General features: G+C 42.0%; 1 protein-coding gene across 1 annotated transcript in view; it reads left to right on the top strand.

Annotated features, from left to right (window-relative positions):
• LOC116987729 (Fc receptor-like protein 5) overlaps positions 1-21,402 on the top strand; it is a 47,738-nt gene that overhangs the window by 6,385 nt on the left and 19,951 nt on the right. Inside the window, exons 4-5 of the mRNA XM_033043960.1 lie at positions 3,720-4,013; positions 6,850-7,128. Coding sequence (XP_032899851.1) covers positions 3,720-4,013; positions 6,850-7,128 — 573 coding nt within the window. The remainder of the gene's footprint in view (positions 1-3,719; positions 4,014-6,849; positions 7,129-21,402) is intronic.

Below are 21,402 nucleotides of genomic sequence, written 5' to 3'. Positions count from 1 at the left end.
CAAGCCCATCAATATTGTGAATATAAACCACCAGAGTGTTAAAGCGAAGCGTGACCAGTTCCATGTGTTGCTTGACACGGAAAGTCCTGATGTAATAACAGGGCCAGAATCATTGCTGAACAGCAACATTGCCTCTGGTGGAAATTCTCCCACCAAATTACCAAGCATTCAGGAAGGACAGAGGTGGCGGTGATACACATCGGGGAGTTTTCATCGCAGTCAAAGACAATCTCATTGCAAATTAAGAAACAGACCTTATGACAGATTGTTTAAGCATGTGGTCGACATTTGTAAGCAAGGGATGACGCCTATGTACATAGGAGTTCGCTACCGCTCACAATCTACCAATGTTGACTATGTGAAGCAGCTTGATTGTGCCCTGAGCAAAATCCCACGTCAAGCTTCAGTGTGGCTCTTGGGAGGTTTCAATCTTCCTGACATGGACTGGGAAAATTTCAAGTTCTGGACCTAGTAAACAATGTTGGAAATTGCCCTCGATCACAACTTATATCAACAAGTAAAAGAGCCGACTAGACTTAACAACATCCTTGATTTGTGTTTCACAAATTCACCATCTTTTGTGGGAAGCACGGAGGTAATCCCTGGTATCAGCGACCACGAGGCAGTGATTATGAACGCATCGGTGAAATCTAAGTTAGTCCGGCCAGCCAAGCGTAAGATTTTTCTCTACAAGAAAGCCAAGTGTGATGACATCGGGGACTCTCGGCTCAGGAACTTCGACGCGAAGTTGACTTCTGACTCATCATCATCATCCGTGGTCACGAGTATGACTGTCCTCTCATGGAGGACGCCTGTGCGTGACTTTGTTTAACGTGGGGAGACTGGTGCACAGACTGCCAGCACACGGTCCTTGACAGATCTGAGTCAGAATCCAGTGGCATGGAGTCCAAGACAACCGGGGACCCTTATCTGCTGCAGCCTTCAGCCACCTTCCAGCCGTTGTGACGCTGTACTAAAGTCAGCCATCACTGTAGACCGCCTGTTCCAACGTTGAGGTCTTTGTTCGATTGCCCTTTGTCAGAGAACTCCCCCTCGACCTTACCGCCATGGATGGCCCGACCAGGCGCATCGCTCCAGACGACATCGCTCTCAGGATCTCAGGACCACACAAGCTTCTCCACCACGACAAGGTGACAATCCACGGACACGGGTGACAATCCACAGAGATGTGACTTCTGACTACGTTGAATCTAAGACTGTCAATGAGCTAGTGACTGAATTTAACCAAGTGGTACAGATGGCTATGGACAAATTTATACCCTCCAAAATGACTTCTTCCTGATGGAAATTACCCCAGATAAATATTTCCATCAAGAGAAACATTTGTAAAAAAAAGAAGCGCCTGTACAGAAAAGCCAAGAAACGGCTGTTCAGCAGCCTGGGGAATTTTCAAAAGGCATCCCAGACACACAGACAGGAAAATTAGGAAAGCCAAGAAGGAGTCTATCCATCATATCATCGGTGGGCGTTTGGACAGAAACAACACCAACAACAACAGTCGAAACAGCAAGAGGTGTTTGGTGTCTCAACATTGTTTTCATCTGATGGAACCAAAGTTTGCTCTGCTACAGACCAGACAAACGTGTTCAACGGCCAATTTTGTTCAGTTTTTACTAACGAAGGCACAAATAATTTTCCTGATATGCCAGACTCTGGAATTCCTGACGTGCCAAACATTGTTATCAGCAAGCAGGGTGTTGAGAAGCTATTGCAAGATGTGAATCCGAACAAAGCTTCGGGTTCTGACGCCATTCCTGCGAAGATCCTGAAAGAATGTTCCTCCTCGATTGCTCCAGTGGTAACTAAGATTTTTCAGAAATCATTTGAATCTGGCTAGGTAGACAAAAATGCTGGAGAAATTCAGCGGGTGAGGCAGCATCTATGGAGCGAAGGAAGTCTGAAGTCAGAAGGAAGTCTGAAGAAGGGCCTCGACCCGAAACGTTGCCTATTTCCTTCGCTCCATAGATGCTGCCTCACCCGCTGAGTTTTTGCAACATTTTTGTCTACCTTCGATTTTTCCAGCATCTGCAGTTCCTTCTTAAACATTTAATTCTGGCTGTTTACCGGATGCTTGGCGTGAGGCTAACGTAATTCCGCTTTACAAGAAAGGCAATAGAAGTAACACTGGAAACTATAGAACAGTTTCATTGACATCAATTCCATGCAAGAGTTTGGAACATATCCTTCATCATCATATCATGAATCATTTTGACCAATACCACATCGTGGTCGCCATGCAACACTGTTTCCACAAGGGACATTCCTGTGACACTCAATGATCTGCTCTTGTTGACACCCTTGAAAAGATTTTGGATGATAAAGGCCAGGCGGATCTGATTATCATGGACTTCAGTAAGGCGTTCGATTCCTTGCCCCGCTGACGTCTTTTGATGAAAGTTCGCCACATGGGAAATAGAAACAGCGCATTGAAGTGGATTTCCTTACAAACCGCCACCAACAAGTTATGCTGGAGGGTGTTACTTCCAACAGAGCTAAAGTTTCATCTGTGGTTCCCCAGGGTACTGTCCTGGGACCCCTACTAATTTTTGGCATATATCAATGATCTGCCTTCGAAGGTCCACTCAAAGGTTAGACTCTTTGCAGGTGATTGTGTTCGCTACAATAGAATACAATCCATGGAGGATTCGGAGAGACTCCAACAAGACCTTGATGCTTTAGTCAAATGGGAAGGAGATTGACAAATGTCTTCCAATTCTTCTAAGTGCTTCAGTATGAGAGTCACCCACAGGAGGAATCATGAAGTACAAGGTGGGGCACTCCACCCTGGAAGAGGTGAAACATCATCCCTAGATGGGAGTGGAACTTAGCAGTGATTTGAAATAGTCTACTCACATCAACCAACCAACCACCCACCAAGGCTAACAGAGTGCTGGGATTGCAGAAGAGAAATATTTATTATTGCAACAACAAAACCAAGTCTACAGCCTACAAGACCCAAACTTGAATATTGCTCCACAGTCTGGGATCCACAACACAAAATAGATGGCGACAAGTTAGAAAGAATTCAAAATAGAGCTGCAAGGTTTACTGTTGGTGTTTACAGCAGGGAGTCCAGTATCACTAAAACCCTCGCTGATCTAGAGTGGGAAACTCCTCAAGACCGTAGGACCAATATACACTTGACGACCATCTGTAAAGAAACGCACGGGTTTATTCCAAGCAACATCAAGAGTCATCTTCGATCTGCAAATTCATCCAGTCAACCAATGACCAGGCAATTGGGGAGTTTTCAAATACAACATCATCCCAACAAAGACAATTCACGAATGGGATCATCTCCACCATGACATTCGCTCTGCACCCGATGTCAAGACCTTCAAGACCACGCTGGAAACAATCGATATTATGACGCTGACTTCTCAGGCCCACTTTAATATTTAATTGCGACTTTGCACATGACCCTCCTAACCTATGCGACAACCAGTGATGGTGATTGTACGTCAAGAGACAGGTACAGATACAAACTCCGCACAGACAGCACCCATGGTCGGGATCGAACCCGGGTCTCCGGGGCCGCAAGCGCTGTGAGGCAGCAACTCTACCGCTGAGCCACCGGGCCGCCCACAATTGGCACCCAATCGGATGTGCTTTGAGCGAGAAGAAACGGTAAACTAAATATTTAACAAGTTTCAAAAGCCATAAAAATTGTGTTTTATTTTTTGTGATTTTTACTTTAGGAAAATTACAAACGCCTCGAATTACCATACACCCATTGAAGGTGATAATGGGAAATCAAATTGAGCTGCGCTGTGAAGCCGTTGAAGAAATTCCTCCTCTTGAATTTATATTCTACAAATATAAAAATGGACAACCTTCCCCCGTGGGCGATGAAACTGTAACCAGTAGAAATTCTGTAACCCACACACTTAAAGTAACAGAAGCAACAGATCAAGCCTACAGCTGTAAAATCCAAGGGAGAAGCTTGGAGACTTCCTCAAACTGCAGTGAAATAGTCGGCATAACTGTGCAAGGTAAGTTAATTGACAATGAAATGACCTTCTTCTTCTTCTTGCGTCTGTAAGACCCTAGGTAGACAAAAATGTACACTGCAGATGCTGGTATTGATTGATTCGGCCCGAAACGTTGCCTATTTCCTTCGCTCCATAGATGCTGCTGCACCCGCTGAGCTTCTCCAGCATTTTTGTGTCCCTTCGATTTTCCAGCATCTGCAGTTCCTTCTTAAACAAGTCTGTAAGACCCTGTTGTGACTAGCACAATGAATACATGTCCGACATCTTAGAAACATAGAAAATAGGTGCAGGAGTAGGCCATTCGGCCCTTCGAGCCTGCACCGCCATTCAATATGATCATGGCTGATCATCCAACTTAGTATCCTGTACCTGCCTTCTCTCCATACCCCCTGATCCCTTTAGCCACAAGGGCCACATCTAACTCCCTCTTAAATATTGCCAATGAGCTGGCCTCAACTACCTTCTGTGGCAGGGAATTCCACAGATTCACCACTCTCTGTAACAGATTCACCACTCTCTTGTAAGAAGAGTTTATTTCCAACAACTAACATAAACTTCTAGAAGGCCACGTGTTATCAGTAACGAAGCACAGGCACACTCGCCAGCTTCTACTCCTGGCCTCAAGGGGCACTGGCATTGACATTACATTTACATTACAGGGTGGTACAGTACAATAGGACTTTATTTACCCCAGGAGGGAAATTGATCTGTCAACAGTCATAAAAACACAAGATTTTGGTTTCCATTTATCGACTTATTACAAGTATAAGGTGCAACATAACTTGGAAAATAAATGGTTTCAGGACCTGGTGAGGGGTGTGTAAAGAGACGAAGTAGGTATATCCCTTTTATCTTATTTTACTTTCTTATATGTTCTGTTCTCTGTTTTTCTCTTTCTTTTTCTTTGGTTTTCTTTTGAACTCTTTTTCGTGTTTTACGTTTCTACGGGTCTCTCTTGATCACTCCCTCACGCACTTACTATCCCATATAACTCTTTCTACTTTCCTTCTTTTTAAAGTTTAAAACAAGAAGTGGTACAGGAAATGTATTATGGTATTTTTGGCTTATATCAATGTAATGTACATTACTTCTAATAAATTAAATATTAATAAAAATAAAAATAAAATAAAAGCACAAGATGGATAGTTATATGGACGGGAAAGGAATGGAGGGTTATGGACTGAGTGCAGGTAGATGGGACTAGGGGAGAATAAGTGTTCGGCACGGACTAGAAGGGCCGAGATGGCCTGTTTCCGTGCTGTAATTGTTATATGGTTATACATGAAACGTGAAATTAAAGTGACAAGTGGTAAGGATTGGGGATGTGCAAAGATTGTGGGGGGGGGGGGGGGGGGGGGGAGTCAGTCTACCCCACGACAGAAGGGGATGGAGTTGTACGGTTTGATGGTCACAGGGAAGAAGGATTTCCTCCGGTGTTCTGTGCTGCATCTTGGTGGCGCAGTTGTTACATTTGCCACATTAATAATCCCAAAACCTGGATTAACAATCCAGTGATTTGAGTTCAGGTCTTCCCATAGCTGCCATGAAAATTAAACTCAATGATTAATCTTTGAAGAGAAACACTCATCATGAGTAAGATTTCACTTAACTCACTTCAAGGAAGTAAACCTGGCCTACATGCGCCACCTTGTGGTTGATTCTTAAATGGTTGAGCGAGACCAGAAGACATAATTGCAGAATTTAGGCCATTCAGCCCATCGAGTCTACTCCATCATTCAATCATGGTTGACCTATTTTTCCCACTCAACCCCATTCTCTTGTCTTCTCCCCATAACCTTTGACACCCTTACTAATCAGTTGAAGGCCAAGACAGGTTCAATACACTGAATGTGTAGGAAGGAACTGCACATGCTGGTTTAAACCGAAGATGGACACAAAATGCTGGAGTAACTCAGTGGGTCAGGCACCATCTCTGGAGAAGGAATGGATGACGTTTCGGGTTAAGACCTTTCTTCAGACAGAATCCTTATCGGGAATAAACTGAAAAAGCTCTTCCCATCTGTATCTTTTCTAGCTTGCTGCGGACTTTGACGATCTTCCTTGCTATCCACACATCACCAATGTCCGTGTCATTGGCAAACGTTGCTCCTCCATTCCCATCCAAGTTGTTTAATATATCACAAACGACAAGGGTTCTGGCATTCTGGCATTGAACCTTGTGGTACACCACTGGTCACAGTCAGAGTGGATGTGGAGAGGATGTTTCCACTGGTGGGAGAGTCTAGGACCAGAGGTCAGAGCCTCATAATTAAAGGGCACTCGTTTAGAAAAAAGGTGAGGAGGAACTTCTTTAGTCAGAGGGGAGTTCATCTGTGGAACTCATTGCCACAGAGGGCCGTGGAGGCCAAGTCAGTGGATATTTTTAAGGCAGAGATAGACAAATTATTGATTAGAACGGTGTCAAGGGTTTTGCGGAGAAGGCAGGAAAATGGGATTAGGAGGCAGAGATCAGCCATGATTGAATGGCGGAGTAGACTCGATGGGCCGAATGGCCTAATTCTACTCCTATAACTTGTGAACTTGTGAGAAAAGCATCCTTCCACCTCCAGCCTCGGCCTCACATTGAATCTCACATCGGTTCTGGTACCTTAACCTTCTGGGCCAGCCTACCACGTGGGCCCTTGGACAGAACAAGGTTCAGAATGATCAAACAAGACAATTACAAACACAGGAAGAGTAAGAGTCGCCCATTCCTTCTCTCCAGAGATGCTGCTTGTCCCGCTGAGTTACTCCAGCATTCTGTGTCTATCTTAAGACTAGGTGTTAATCGAAAATATTGAACCATTCATGCATTTTGTTGGACTTATCATTTCAGATCCATTTTCAAGTCATGCATTCACAATTGAACCGAAAAATGGGATTCACGAAGGGGATAATCTGACCATCACTTGCACAGTCAGGATGTCATCATTAATGACATCGCAGATGAAACCTCAACTAATGATCTTGAAGGGTGTAACTCCAATGAAGAGAAATGAAAGTCTTGAAATAAAATATTCTAAAGTGGCAAGCTCAAAGGATACAGGCAGTTACTCCTGTATCGCGATGTGGAATCAGACATCGAAATCTATTCAAAAGCAGGTGATTGTGGCAGGTAATTATTATTATTATTATTATTATTATTATTATTATTATTATTATTATTATTATTATTATTATTATTATTATTATTATTATTATTATTATTATTATTTATTATTATTATTATTTTTATTAAGCTTTTATTTCAAGGTCCAGATAAAAGACGACATTACATAGAATACATTACGAAAACACCATAAAATACACATAAATGCTTAGAAAATTACTTATAAGAGCATCATAAATTATATACAAAAAACACAACACATGGTATAAAATCCAGAATAAAAGGAAAGATCAGTGTCCAGCAACGAGACAACTACATCAATGTCTCCACAGCTGGGATTGGTAAGGCCCATGTTTATTATAATTTCATAAATGCATGAGGTTCACCTCTGTTGTGACTGATTATATAGATGTCTATCTGCACAACGCTGTGTGCTGGAGTCATTTAATGCAAGGTTCATACCAAGCTATACTTCTATTATCAATGTTAACCTGGTAGTCCAAAAGAAATGTTGAATAGAACTGGCCAATATTCTGATAGAATACTGCTATAACTTTTTCACATTGTGTATTCACAATTGAACCACATTATGGAATATCAGGAGGCGTTGAACTCACCATTGCAGAGTCCAAGGTACACAAAATTGCTGGGGAAACTCAGCGGGTGCAGCAGCATCTATGGAGCGAAGGAAATAGGCGAAGTTTCGGGCCGAAACCCTTCTTCAGACTGATGGGGGGTGGGGGGGGGGAAGGAATAAGAAGGAAAAGGGGAGGAGGAGGAGGAGGAGGAGCCCGAGGGCGGGCGGATGGGAGGGTGGGATGAGACAGCTAGAGGGTTAAGGAAGGGGAGGAGACAGCAAGGGCTAGCAAAATTGGGAGAATTCAATGTTAATGCCATAGGGACGCAAGGTCCCCAGACGGAATATGAGGTGCTGTTCCTCCAATTTCCGCTGTTGCTCACTCTGGCAATGGAGGAGACCCAGGACAGAGAGGTCGGATTGGGAATGGGAGGGGGAGTTGAAGTGCTGAGCCACCGGGAGTTCAGGTAGGTTATTGCGGACTGAGCGGAGGTGTTCGGCGAAACGATCGCCCAACCTACGCTTGGTCTCCCCGATGTAAATCAGCTGACATTTAGAGCAGCGGATGCAGTAGATGAGGTTGGAGGAGATACAGGTGAACCTTTGTCGCACCTGGAACGACTGCTTGGGACCTTGAATGGAGTCGAGGGGGGAGGTGAAGGGACAGGTGTTGCATTTCTGCATGCAGGCTTGCAGAGTCCAGTCAGTTTATCACGTCATATATTCCGCATTGTGTCATATACATTTACATCTGAAGTGCCTTCAGTAATGCGATCATTTGTGGTGATTAGCAACCCATGCAGGGAATTGTGCATGCAGCCCAGACCATCATGGAAACTTAACTCCCTTCCATTGACTCCATCTACACCTCGTGCTGCCTTGGAAAGACCACTAGCATTATCAAGGATGAGTCTCAGCCCTTGACACTCCCCCTTCTCCCCTCTCTCATCAGGCAAGTGTCAAAGTTTGTTTCTTAAAAAAGCAGATAGCAACAAAATCTGTTAAAGGTAAACCATGGCAATCTTTAATTGATTCGTCAGACGGGAATGGCAAGATTACAATGAGCACAAACATTGCTCAGTGCTTCTCAGGCTCCACCCACAGAACAGAGGAAAGTTAGCACAATCATACATTTTTCTTATCAGTAAAACACTCCTACCAAGTCTGAATATGACATGACTGAAAGATTCTGCAGCCTTTCAGAATATAGGAAAAGTTGGGTCCAAATCAAGCTCATCCAATAACAAGTTATTACTTATCTCTGGAGTGTCAGCTATTTTTTTCAATCTTGGCTTCTTTATGGCCTTGAATGAAGTACATGTTATTACTGCAGGTAATTCCATCTTAATGTCTTTATTGAAAAGACAATCTGTCCTCCATATTGTGTTCCATATAATTTACAAGTCATTCAGACTTGGCACCGAGCCATTCTTTTGTTCTACTAGATCATGCTTTTGTAGAAGAACGACTCCATTTTAGATTTGACTATTAGATTCGTTCTTTCACAAGAGATTCAGATGTGTGAAAACACACGCCTTCAGATGCAGGGGCAGTTTCTTCCCAGCTGTTATCAGGCAACTGAACCACCCCATCACCAGCTAGAGAGCAGTCTTGACCCACCATCCACCTCATTGGAGACCCTCAGAATAGTAGGAAAAATGTTCCCCATGTTGGGGAAATCCAGAACCAGGTGGCCACAGTTTAAGAATAAGGGGTAAACTGAGATGAGGAAAAACATTTTCACCCAGAAAGTTGTGAATCTGTGGTATTCTCTGCTGCAGAAGGCAGTGGAGGCCAATTCACTGGATGTTTTCAAGAGGGAGTTAGATTTTGCTCTTAAGGCTAATGGAATCAAGGGATATGGGGAAAAAGCAGGAAAGGGGTACTGATTATAGATAACCAGCCATGATCATATTGAATGGCGGTGCTGGCTCGAAGGTGACCGGACACGTCAGTCAATGATGCCGACAGTCGCCGAATAAATGGCCGTGGGACAGGCCCTTAATAGTGTAATAATAACAATAATAGTCTATTGTAGTTCAGAGCTTATTGGAGGTTGTAGTGTTTAATAGCCTGATGGCTGTAGGGAAGAAGCTGTTCCTGAACCTGGTCGTTACAGTTTTCAGGCTCCTGTACCTTCTTCCCGATGCCAGAGGTGAGATGAGTGTGTGGCCAGGGTGGTGTGGGACTCTGACGATGCTGCATGCCTTTTGTTAATCTAATATTAAATGTAAGTTGCCGTCTACTCTGCTCTATTTAAACAGACTCAACTCAAGGTACAGTGGCATCGATCAAGACTTTGGTCACCGCACTGCTCCTCGGTGCCTGCACCATTCACCCCGACTAACCAAGCAAGAACAAGGACGCAAGAACAAGACCCGGGTACAGGCCCCATCCAGCTGCTCGCTAACAATAGCATCACCATGAACCGTTTACCTCAGTGCTACTTTCCTTATCCCTTCATTTAAGTATTATACAAAAATTAAACAATATAGGTCCTGAATGTACTCAGACCTTGAGGTACTTTATGAGAATTTATTTTTCAAATGTAATTCTATTTTTATAACTTTGTGGGGATGGAACAGCGTCAAGTCAAGAGAGTTTTATTGTCATGTGTCCCAGATAGGACAATGACATTCTTACTTGCTCCAGCACAACAAAATATGTGACCATAATACAAAACGGAAGATAAAAGTTCAGTGTGCCCATAGACCATAGATACACAATAATATAAACAGATACAGTGCAATAATAATAATACTGTTTTTGTTCAGAGCTTATTTGATGTTGTGTTTAATAGCCTGATGGTGAGCAACGGTGAGATGAGTGCGTGACCAGGATGGTGTGGGTCTTTGATGATGTTGGCAGCCATTTTGAGGCAGCGACTGCGACAGATCCCTTCGATGGTGGGGAGGGCACAACTTTTTGCAGTCTTTTCCGCTCCTGGATGTTCAAGTTGCTGTACCAGGCCACGATGCAGCCAGTCAGTGTGCTCTCTACTGTGCACCTGTAGAAGTTCGAGAGGAACTCTCCTAGTGGCAGCATGCTGTAAAGGTTGTAACTTTGTTTGCTCCCTCAACTTTTAACTTCTTGCTTATCACTCTTTCAATGTTACTTGTTATTACTTGATTTCAAGGCACGGTCTAACCTTTCTTAAAGTGTTGATAACACTTTTATACGCTTCAATCATGTAAAGGATGGAGACAAGAGGAAAAAGAGCTTCTCCAAGGAAGGAGCGTGGGGAAGGTGCAGCTTCTGATTCTGGTATCTTAGAAGCAATATCAAAAATGAACAGAGAAATGAAAACAAGATTCTGCAGTTTGGAAGAAATGATGAAAGGAATTTCGAGCAAATTGAAGGAAGTTCAAGAAAAGCCGATTATGTTACAAGATGAATCTCGTGAACAGAAGGAACAAATTGATAACTTGCGAACCTTGGATCAGGAAAGAGATTTGAAGATTGAAAAACTGGAACGGAAAATGAATGAAAATACTCGGGCACTCGAGCAATACAAGATTAAAAATATGGATCTGGAAAAAGGATATTGGGATGAGGATAGGTGATTGTGAGTGGGATATTTGTTATACTGATTGTATTGGGAAGGGTGATTATACGGTGATGGGTTATATATATGACTAAGATACTGTATGGTATATGAGGGTTTTTTCTTATATTTATTTCTCTCTTTTTTGTATGACTTTGTAAATATTTGATTAGTGTATAAATGTAAATAATTTGGTGTGCATATAGCTGCTGGTGTACATATGGTGTATATATAGCTGCTAAAATTTGTATAAGATAATTATAAGCAGTTGAATAAGGGGTGGGAATTAATAAGCTTTGGCTTCTTCCTGCTCCTTTTCGGACACATAAAATTTCATTTATAGATATTGTTTATGACACTTTATAAATATTCTTGTTTTGTTTTTTGTATGCTGTTTCACACATGCTTTTTATTCTTTTATTCTGTTCGAAATAAAGAATTAAAAAAAGCAAAAAAAACAGAAGCCGTCGACTGAATTTGCGAATTGTTGGTTTGCCTGAAGGTCAAGAAGGGGATAATGTTATAAAATATGCCTCTAAAATGATAAAGGAGACTTTCAACACCGAGCACTATGAAAATCTTCCAATTTTGGATAACGCACACAGGATCGGGAAGAAATCTGGTCTCCAAGATAAACCGAGACATTTGATCGTTCGGTTTCACTTTTTACAGATGAAGGAGAATATCCTCCGAGCAGCAAAAAAGTTGGGCATGGTTGAATATGAAGGATGCAAGTTTCGGTTTGTTCCTGATTACAGCCGTGAGTTTATGGGATTGAGAAAGTCTTTCCATAATGTAATGTCTGAGAAACAGTTGCGCCCCGCCTTGCTCTATCCAGCTAGACTGCGTATACGACTCTTTAATGGTAACAACCGATTTTTTAACAATCTACAAGAAGCTTCCAGCTTTCTGGAGGCTTAAGGGGCTGAAGCTGCGACGGTTAGTTACTGATAGTTGATTAAATTACAATTGGAGATTTATTGCTCCGATTTTGACAATATATCGTTTTGTAAATGATTAAGAATTTAATTGGATGGGTTATTCTTGAATTACTTTTTAGAATTTTAGTATGATGGTATCAAACCATAACTTTTACCTTCTCGAAGATATTGTTAATTTAATGTAATGGTATTATATATTAACGTTTAAGATCTTCTTTGTTAGCTCTTCTACTTTTTAAATGTCCTATAGGGTGATTTCACGAAAGGTCACTGGATCATAGATCCTCACCCACGTGGACGCCAAATTTAACTGGGGTACAAACGTCACTTCCGGTACATGTTATTGATGCTGGAAACGCGTATTTTCACACCCGTTAAAAACCGCGAAAACGGCCCGTTTTTGAGCTGTAAATAACTGTGCCAGTCGGGGTGACCGCAAGGCACAGTTATCTTACTTTAGAGTCCAGAAGATAAAGAAAAGCGAAGGTAAAGACAAGAGGGAGCTGAAGGGGCAACAACAGCGGAAGTGGTTAGCAAACATTGGCCGTGGAGATATAAAGATAGAAAATATCGGGAATTATCGCGTTTGCTCATTGCATTTCATCAAAAGTAAGGCATTATGTTTTATCTTTATTAATTTGTTATATAAAAAGTTTTAAAAGTGAAAAATCCATCATTAAAATTGCAAAATCTTCCATGGTTCTCAGGTGGGTTTTAACATGCAAAAAGAAAATGCTTCTGAAGCTACATTTACCACTTCATTAATAATCGTAAACCATAAATGCGTTTTGAAATGAATTTTACTCAGATGCAAGCTAAGGAATGGGATAATTGTCAGCTGTTAATTGGATGATAATAATAAAATGTCCTGATTTTGTCCAATTAACAGCTGACAATTATCCCATTCCTTAACTTGCATCTGAGTAAAATTCATTTCAAAACACATTTATGGTTTACGATTATTTAAATGGTAAATGTAGCTTCAGAAGCATTTTCTTTTTGCATGTTAAAACCCACCTGAGAACCATGGAAGATTTTGCAATTTTAATGATGGATTTTTCACTTTTAAAACTTTTTATATAACAAATATTTTGACCTTGGATAAATAATATGAAGTAGATCTTGTTTTTCACAGTTAACATGCACTTTTTAAACATAACATTAATTTGTTTTGGCTATTGAGTGGTAAATATGCCTTCTTTTTACATTGGGTGCTGTCATTAGGAGAGATGGGGGGTAGGGCAGGGATTAGGTAGAGTACTGACAGTCTACTGGTCAGTTTTGGGCTTTGCATGGGTGGGGGGGGGGGGGGGACTTTTGCTTTCAGTTTAGTTTTTTCTATCTGGGCAGAATTTGAACTACAAAAATGTCTGAAATGTCGTCACTTCTGGCTCCGCCTTAGACTCTTCTCCTTCCAGTATCATGAACTGTTATGCTTTAAGAAATTAACCCTTTACATTCCACATGATTTTTACAAACAGTATGGATAAAGTTATTAACTTCCTTTCATGAATGTGAATGGTCTGAACCATCCCATTAAAAGGAATTTAAAAAAAAAGTTCTTTGTAGACTAAATGTTCAGATTATCTTTGTTCAGGAAACACATGTAAGGAAAGATGACAATCAACGATTTTTAAAGTTTTGGAGAGGACATCAATTTCATTCAAATTCACAGGCTAAGGTGAAAGGTGTCTCTATATTTATTGACTCCTCAATTTTGTTTGTTCAGTATGAAACAATTTCTGATCCATATGATAGATTTTTGATGATCACTGGTGTGCTTCATAACCAAAATGTTGTTATGGTGAATATTTATGCACCTACTATTGATCACCTTGAGTTTTTTAAACAGCTAATCGCATCCTTTCCTAATTTAAATGAACATCTTTTGATAATGGGTGGAGATTTTAACTGCTGTTTAAACCCCTCGATGGACAGATCTGCATCTGATCATGTGTTTCTAAATAAATCAGCTAGTTTTATCAATTCTTTTTTACTTGACTCTGGAATGTTAGAAGTCTGGAGATTCATACACCCAAATGACAAAGAATTGTCTTTTTTCTCCCGTATATCATAGTTACTCTAGGATTAACCTACAAACCTGTATTTCTTTGCATAGTGGGAGGAAACCGAAGTTTTCGCGGTAAGTCCACGGGGAGAACGTACAAACTCCGTACAGACAGCACCCATAGTCAGGATCAGACCTGAGTCTCTGGCGCTGTGAGGCATTAGCTCTACTGCAATGCCAGCGTGCCGCCCTTCTCGAAGATACTGTTAATTTAATGTAATGGTATTATATATTAACGTTTAAGATCTTCTTTGTTAGCTCTTCTACTTTTTAAATGTCCTATAGGGTGATTTCACGAAAGGTCACTGGATCATAGATCCTCACCCACGTGGACGCCAAATTTAACTGGGGTACAAACGTCACTTCCAGTACATGTTATTGATGCTGAAAACGCGTATTTTCACACCCGTTAAAAACCGCGAAAACGGCCCGTTTTTGAGCTGTAAATAACTGTGCCAGTCGGGGTGACCGCAAGGCACAGTTATCTTACTTTAGAGTCCAGAAGATAAAGAAAAACGAAGGTAAAGACAAGAGGGAGCTGAAGGGGCAACAACAGCGGAAGTGGTTAGCAAACATTGGCCGTGGAGATATAAAGATAGAAAATATCGGGAATTATCGCGTTTGCTCATTGCATTTCATCAAAAGTAAGGCATTATGTTTTATCTTTATTAATTTGTTATATAAAAAGTTTTAAAAGTGATCTGTTCTTGACTGGTGAAAGAGCAAGAAGTGATTTTGAGACGTGAGCACCCTCCAGTGTACACTCCACATGAAGCAACGTTACAGTAAAGTCTGGCAGGAGGCAACGGCAATGAAGCCGAGAGCAGAAATGACGGAGGTTTGGTTTTTGCACCTTTGCGAAAATCATGCAGTCAAAATCATTGCGCTGACTGGCGCATTTGTGGGCAAAAGTTCTCAGACTTGTTACAATTTTTTGTTTCCGCTCCAGATAATCTCTTTGATTCTGTGTCAGAGGTAGTAATGATACTAAGTTGTGTAGGAAGGAGTTTGTACTTTCTCCTCGTGGACTTACCGCAAAATCTTCGGTTTCCTCCCACTATACAAAGACATACAGGTTTGTAGGTTAATTGGCTTGGTGTAAATGTAAAGTTGTCCTTGGTGTGTGTGTGTGTGGGGGATAGTGTTAATGTGTGGGGATCGCTGGTCGGTGCAGAATCGTTGCAGGTCGCTGAAAATTGACAACATGTTAAAAATTCATCGGCGACCAGAAAGACGCTACGACTCTTTGGGGATTACGACTCTGAGGAGACTACTCACAACCATACAGGCGACCGTGTCACGGGGTGAAGCCTGTATGGTCATGAGTAGTCGCCCAAAGAGTCGTACCTTTTTCTGGTCGCCGCTGGATTTTCAACATGTTGAAAATTTTCGGCGACTTGCAACGACCTATGACGGGTGCCGGCAGTCGCCAAAAAAAATCCCGTAAGTGGGACAAGCCCATAAAGGATTTAAATGATATTCTGCTTCAGCTCTTGACCGATGACATTCTTGCTTCTAATTAGCTTATATTGTTCATTATTGGTATTAAATTTGTCAATAGTTTTTTAATGCCAAACAAGCAAAATACCCCTAGAATATTTTCCGAATCTCGTACACCTGCTACTTAAATGTACACATGGTACGTCAACATATCGTATATATTTTCTATAATCCATGAAAATCAACTTTTTTGGGCAGTCTTGTGGTTTAATGATGAAGAGTTGATAAAGACACCAGATGTTCTGCCAAAGGATGCAAGTGAAGCAGGTGGATTTTTACAACAGTCTAGTAAAACCCGTCAAACCCCAACCTACCACCTCTGCCAACGTAGCAGTTTAATTTAAGATGATTTAATCAACAGGATTTAAGTTCTTGACACGTTGTGGGTGGGTTTGCACTCGTCACTGCGGTTCACACTTGTGGGTTACTTCTACCATAAGTTATCACATCTTCAGTCCTCGTAGTGACGCCTAAACCCTATCTAATTGAATGAATCACTGAAAGAGACACCATGGAAACAGGTCACTGGTCTCCTGAGTCCACGCGGAGTGTGTTTGACCGTCCCGATGTCGGAGTTTCAATTATCCCGACGAGAGGGCCTGTACATCGGGCCGTCCGTAGCGGCATGAATAAAGGAGGAGGACTGACTGAACTTTGTGCCTTCCACCACAGTGAACAATACACAGTAAGATTTAATACAAAATCTTTAGTGATGGATGTTTGTATTAAATCTGTGTGTTGTTTTTAATTGTATCGCTGCTGGCAAATTCATTTCACTGCACCTTCGGGTGCATGTGACAAATAAAATTGACTTTGACTTTGACTATCAATCGCCTGCTCAAACTTGGCCTGTGCTCTCCCACTTTGGCATCCACGCCCTACACACCAGCAGCATGTACTACAAATGTGCACGTCTTTGGGCTGTGCGAGAAAATCACGGGGACCACCATGAGGTGGTGGGGAAGAACAATGGAACAATGGGGAGGGAGGGAGGAAGAACAGTGGACAATGGGTACCCAGCGTCGGGGAACCGCTGAGAGAGGGGGGGAGAACAAAAGAGGAGCCGGCCTACTTTGTACCTTTGTCAATGCCGTAGGTGGCCGCTATTTGTATACATTGGGTGTACAAGCAAAGAATCTCACTGTGCCTTGTCACACGTGGCAATAATGTATTCCACTCCAGCCCCAGAGCAAACGGAATAAGCACACGAGGTCGCAGAGAGAACGTGCAAGCTCCGCACAGACAGCACCCGAGGTCAGGATTGAACCCGGGTCTCTGGCGCTGTGAGGCAGCAGCTCTACCGCTGCACCACTGTGCTGCCCCTGATGGCTGAATCAAACACAGCTGTTTTAACATGTACATTCAAGGTCCCACATCGGGGCCCAAAACAAAATCTAGATACAATTGACAGCTTTTCAGTTTTATAGTTTGCAATCTCAACCTTGTTCTGCTACTTTTACTATTTCGCTGAAAATGTCACATTACGGCAGCAATTACACAGTTAATGGCTTTTATGGAACTAGACGTTTCTATCTTATCTGGCACGACTAATTTAAGAAAAATGCATGAAAAAAATGCTTCAATTTAAGTAAACAGAGCTGGTTTCACTTCCCATTTTTTGAAGTGAAGTATTGCCACATGACGTTGGGACAGATTAGGTGAACATTAGCATTTTATTTTTGCCGCAGTTGTCAGGCGTGTCACTTCTGCTTGTGAGTCGTAGAGTCACACAGCACGGTTGAAGGCCCTTTGGCCCATGTACCAGGGACTTCAACACAAAACAACCTCGGTCAATACTCCAGTGCTGTGTCAAGTCACGTCAAGGCAACTTTATTTGTCACATGAACACATACAAGATGTACAGTGAAGTGAAAGTGGCAATGCCTGCGGCAAAAACAACAGAACAGAACCAGTATTTACATTTTTTTTTAAAAGACACAACAGTAAATTAATCCCCGGTGAGATCAGAGTTGGCCTGTGGGAAGAAACTCCGTCTCATCCTCTCTGTTTTCGCAGAGTGACAGCGGAGGCGTTTGCCTGACCGTAGCAGCTGGAACAGTCTGTTGCTCGGGTGGTAGGGGTCCTTCATGATCTTGCTGGCTCTGGATCTGCACCTCCTGGTGTATAGGTCCTGTAAGGGGGGGGGGGGGGGGGGGAGTGTAGTTCCCATGGTGTGTTCGGCCGAACGCACTACTCTCTGTGGAGCCTTCCTGTCCTGGGCAGAGCTGTTCCCAAACCAGATCGAGATGTTACCGGGACAGGATGCTTTCTGCAGCACCAGAGTAGAAGGACTGAAGGATCCTCAGAGAGACTGAATTTCCTCAGCTGCCTGACGTGTTAAAGATGGCATTTCTGAAGAAATTTTCAACTGTTCTGGACACAACACACACTGCCGCACTGGTGAGAAAGGCAAGGCCTTTCTCACCATTGCGGCAGCGTGTGTTGTCCAGAACAGTGTTGAAGATTTCTTCATCTGCCAGAAATGCCATCTTTTGCCTGAGAAGCTAAACTAAGGTTGCTCCACCCTCTCAAGTGGAGCTAATCATACCATGCCACTACAGTGAAGAAACAGCAAATGATCAGACGACATTTCAGGTCAAGACCCCTCTTCAGGCCGATTGTAGTAGGGTGGAGAAAGCAAGAAAAGAGAGGTGAGGCATGCGGAAACAAAGCCTGAGGGAACAAGAGGAATTGCCCATGTGTCGGAAGGAACCGCAGATGCTGGGTTACGCTGAAAATGGACACAAAATGCTGGAGTAGCTCAGCGGGACAGGCAGCATCTCTGGAGAGAAGGAATGGGTGACGTTTTGGGTCGAGTCTGAAGAAGGGCTGGTGATCATTTTCCAATGTTCTTATAGATTCAGGATCAGCTCCTGTGGATTGGAGGGTAGCTAATGTTATCCCACCTTTTAAGAAAGGAGGGAGAGAGAAAACAGGGAATTAGAGACCAGTTAGTCTGACATCGGAGGTGGGGAAGATGCTGCAGTCAATTATAAAAGATGAAATAGCGGCACATTTGGATAGCAGTAACAGGATCGGTCCGAGTCAGCGTGGATTTACGAAGGGGAAATCATGCTTGACTAATCTTCAGGAATTATTTGGGGATGTAACTAAGAAAATGGACAAGGGAGAGCGAGTGGATGTAGTGTACCTGGACTTTCAGAAAGCCTTGATAAGGTCCCACACAGGAGATTAGTGGGCAACATTAGAGCACATGATATTGGGGGTAGGGTACTTACATGGATAGTAAATTGGTTGGCAGGCAGGAAACAAAGAGTAGAGATTAACAGGTCCCTTTCAGAATGGCAGGCAGTGACTAGTGTGGTACCGCAAGGCTCGGTGCTGGGATTGCAGCTAATTACAATATACATTAATGATTTAGATGAAGGGATTAAAACAAATTTGCAGATGACACAAAGCTGGGTGGCAGTGTGAACTGTGAAGAGGATGCTATGAGGATGCAGGATGACTTGGACAGGTTGGGTGAGTGAGCAGATACATGGCAGATGCAGTTTAATGTGGGTTAATGTGAGGTTATCCACTTTGGTAGCAAGAACAGGAAGGCAGATTATTATATGAATGGTGTCAAGTTAGGAAAAGGGGAAGTACAACGAGATCTGGGTGTCCTTGTTCATCAGTCACTGAAAGTAAGCATGCAGGTACAGCAGGCAGTGAGTTTGCTGTTTGCAAAGTGGCTGTTGAGTGTATTTTACAAATACTTCAACTGGGGGCTCCTAAAAAAAGATGTCAAAAAAGGCAATAGGTATACAGAAGTTTTTTTTTCTCTCTCTGAGCAATTTGAGATTTGAACTAGTCCCTGGTGAATAACAGTATTTTTATACCATCACCGGTCTTCCTCAGCTCTATTTAACCTTAAGAAGTTAGCCGAGTGGAAACTGTGCTTGTTCTTCTAATTCTAAGAATCGCTTCAGCTGGACAGATATGGTATATTCCTGTTTTGTTTGATAATCTACGTTGCTTCCTTAAAGGCACATTTATCAATCTCATTTTGAACCCTGCGACGAACTTTGGTAGCTTGAAAAACATTTCCTCTTTCAAAGCACTGCGAAGAACATGTCGAAAACCACCATCCTGTTTATCACCCAGCTACTATGTAAGTTAAATACTATTTTATTGCTTCAAAAAGTTGAACATGTGAAATTTACTCCGTGTACTGCACATAATATTACAAATCCTATTGCAGAAGACATTTAGAATATTTTAATACAGTGGGAAAATATAAAAATTGTTCCTTCTCCATGTTCGACATTGAGTAAAACAACATGGTTCCCGTAATTTATACAACCAACGTTGTGTTATATAATTCTGAACATGGACTTTTAACTGAGTGGTTGCAAAGACTTAGTTAAAATTCACTGTTCAGAATTATATTAAACAAATAAATCCATTGAAATGAACAAAATTCTGCAAATAACTTTGAACTGAAAATATTAACATGTCTTCTCATATCATAGTTCTTAGTTCTGCTATTCTTACAAAACACAGTGTTTGATTGAAGTGTAGAAACTCACGAGAGGTTCAGATAGAGTGGACAGGAGGATCCTATGTCATTTGACAGAGAGGTGAAAATCCACGGACATAAATGTAATTGTCAGAACGGTGGTAGCAAGACGTGGAATCAAATTTTTAACTGACGGGTGGTAGGGACGTGGAACGCACTGGCTGAAGGCAAGATAGTGGTGCAAATGCTTGTCACATTTAAACAGTATGGATGCATGCTTGAAGAGCAGTGACATTGAAGGTCCGGACTTTGTGCTGAAAATTGACTGTCGTGGACTTTTTCAACCAACGTAGACATGATGGGCTAAATGGCTTCCTCGCAAACTTTCAAAGACTCTATAAGGCATGATTAATTGTCGCTATTGCCTGCATTTTGAACTGACGTGAACACACATCTGAATTGTCTGAACAATATTATCTTTTCATTATTTCAGGTGGGATTGGGCATGTCCAAACAGGTAAGAACTGTTTACAATTAATTCTTAAATCTCTCCACGTGAGACAAACAAAAAGAACTGCTTAACTTCAGAAATCGTGGCGTTGATCTTCGTAAGGGAAGTGTTTAAACTCCAATTTTAATCAATGTTGGTGGCAGAAGGAAACTTCTCGTGGGTCCCACAACCTAAAATTGTTACTCCGATCCATTGATTAAATGGACACCATTGTACCACGGTTCTTCATTCAAACATGTCGGCTGGATTTTTGGATAGATAACACTTTGTAAAAAGCTTTTTGGCTTAATTAGCCTATATTTAATTTATGTCAAAGATTTACATGGCACATTGCTAGTTGATGCAAAATATATTTAAATAGATTCTTTGAGAATGTAGGAATTCACCTGAAAATTATCTTTGCCTCTCTTTTGTCAGTCTTACATTTTGCCTTAATACAATCTCAGTAGATCACATATCTACAATTAAATTGCAGTTGATGCATGAATACGTATCAATAACGATAACCCTTTCACCAGTTCCATGTTATCCCCCTTTCTCATCCACTCCCCACACATTAGGGGCACTTTACAGAGGGCCAATTAACCTTCAAACCCGCACGTCTTTGGGATGTGGGAGGAAACCGGAGCACCCGGAGGAAACCCACGCGGTCACATGGGAGAACGTGCAAACTCCAC

The sequence above is a fragment of the Amblyraja radiata genome, chromosome 26 (genome assembly GCF_010909765.2).
Source record: "Amblyraja radiata isolate CabotCenter1 chromosome 26, sAmbRad1.1.pri, whole genome shotgun sequence".
NCBI lineage: Eukaryota > Metazoa > Chordata > Chondrichthyes > Rajiformes > Rajidae > Amblyraja > Amblyraja radiata.
Note: the sequence above shows the minus strand (reverse complement) of the source record. Positions and strands in the feature narration are given on the sequence as shown.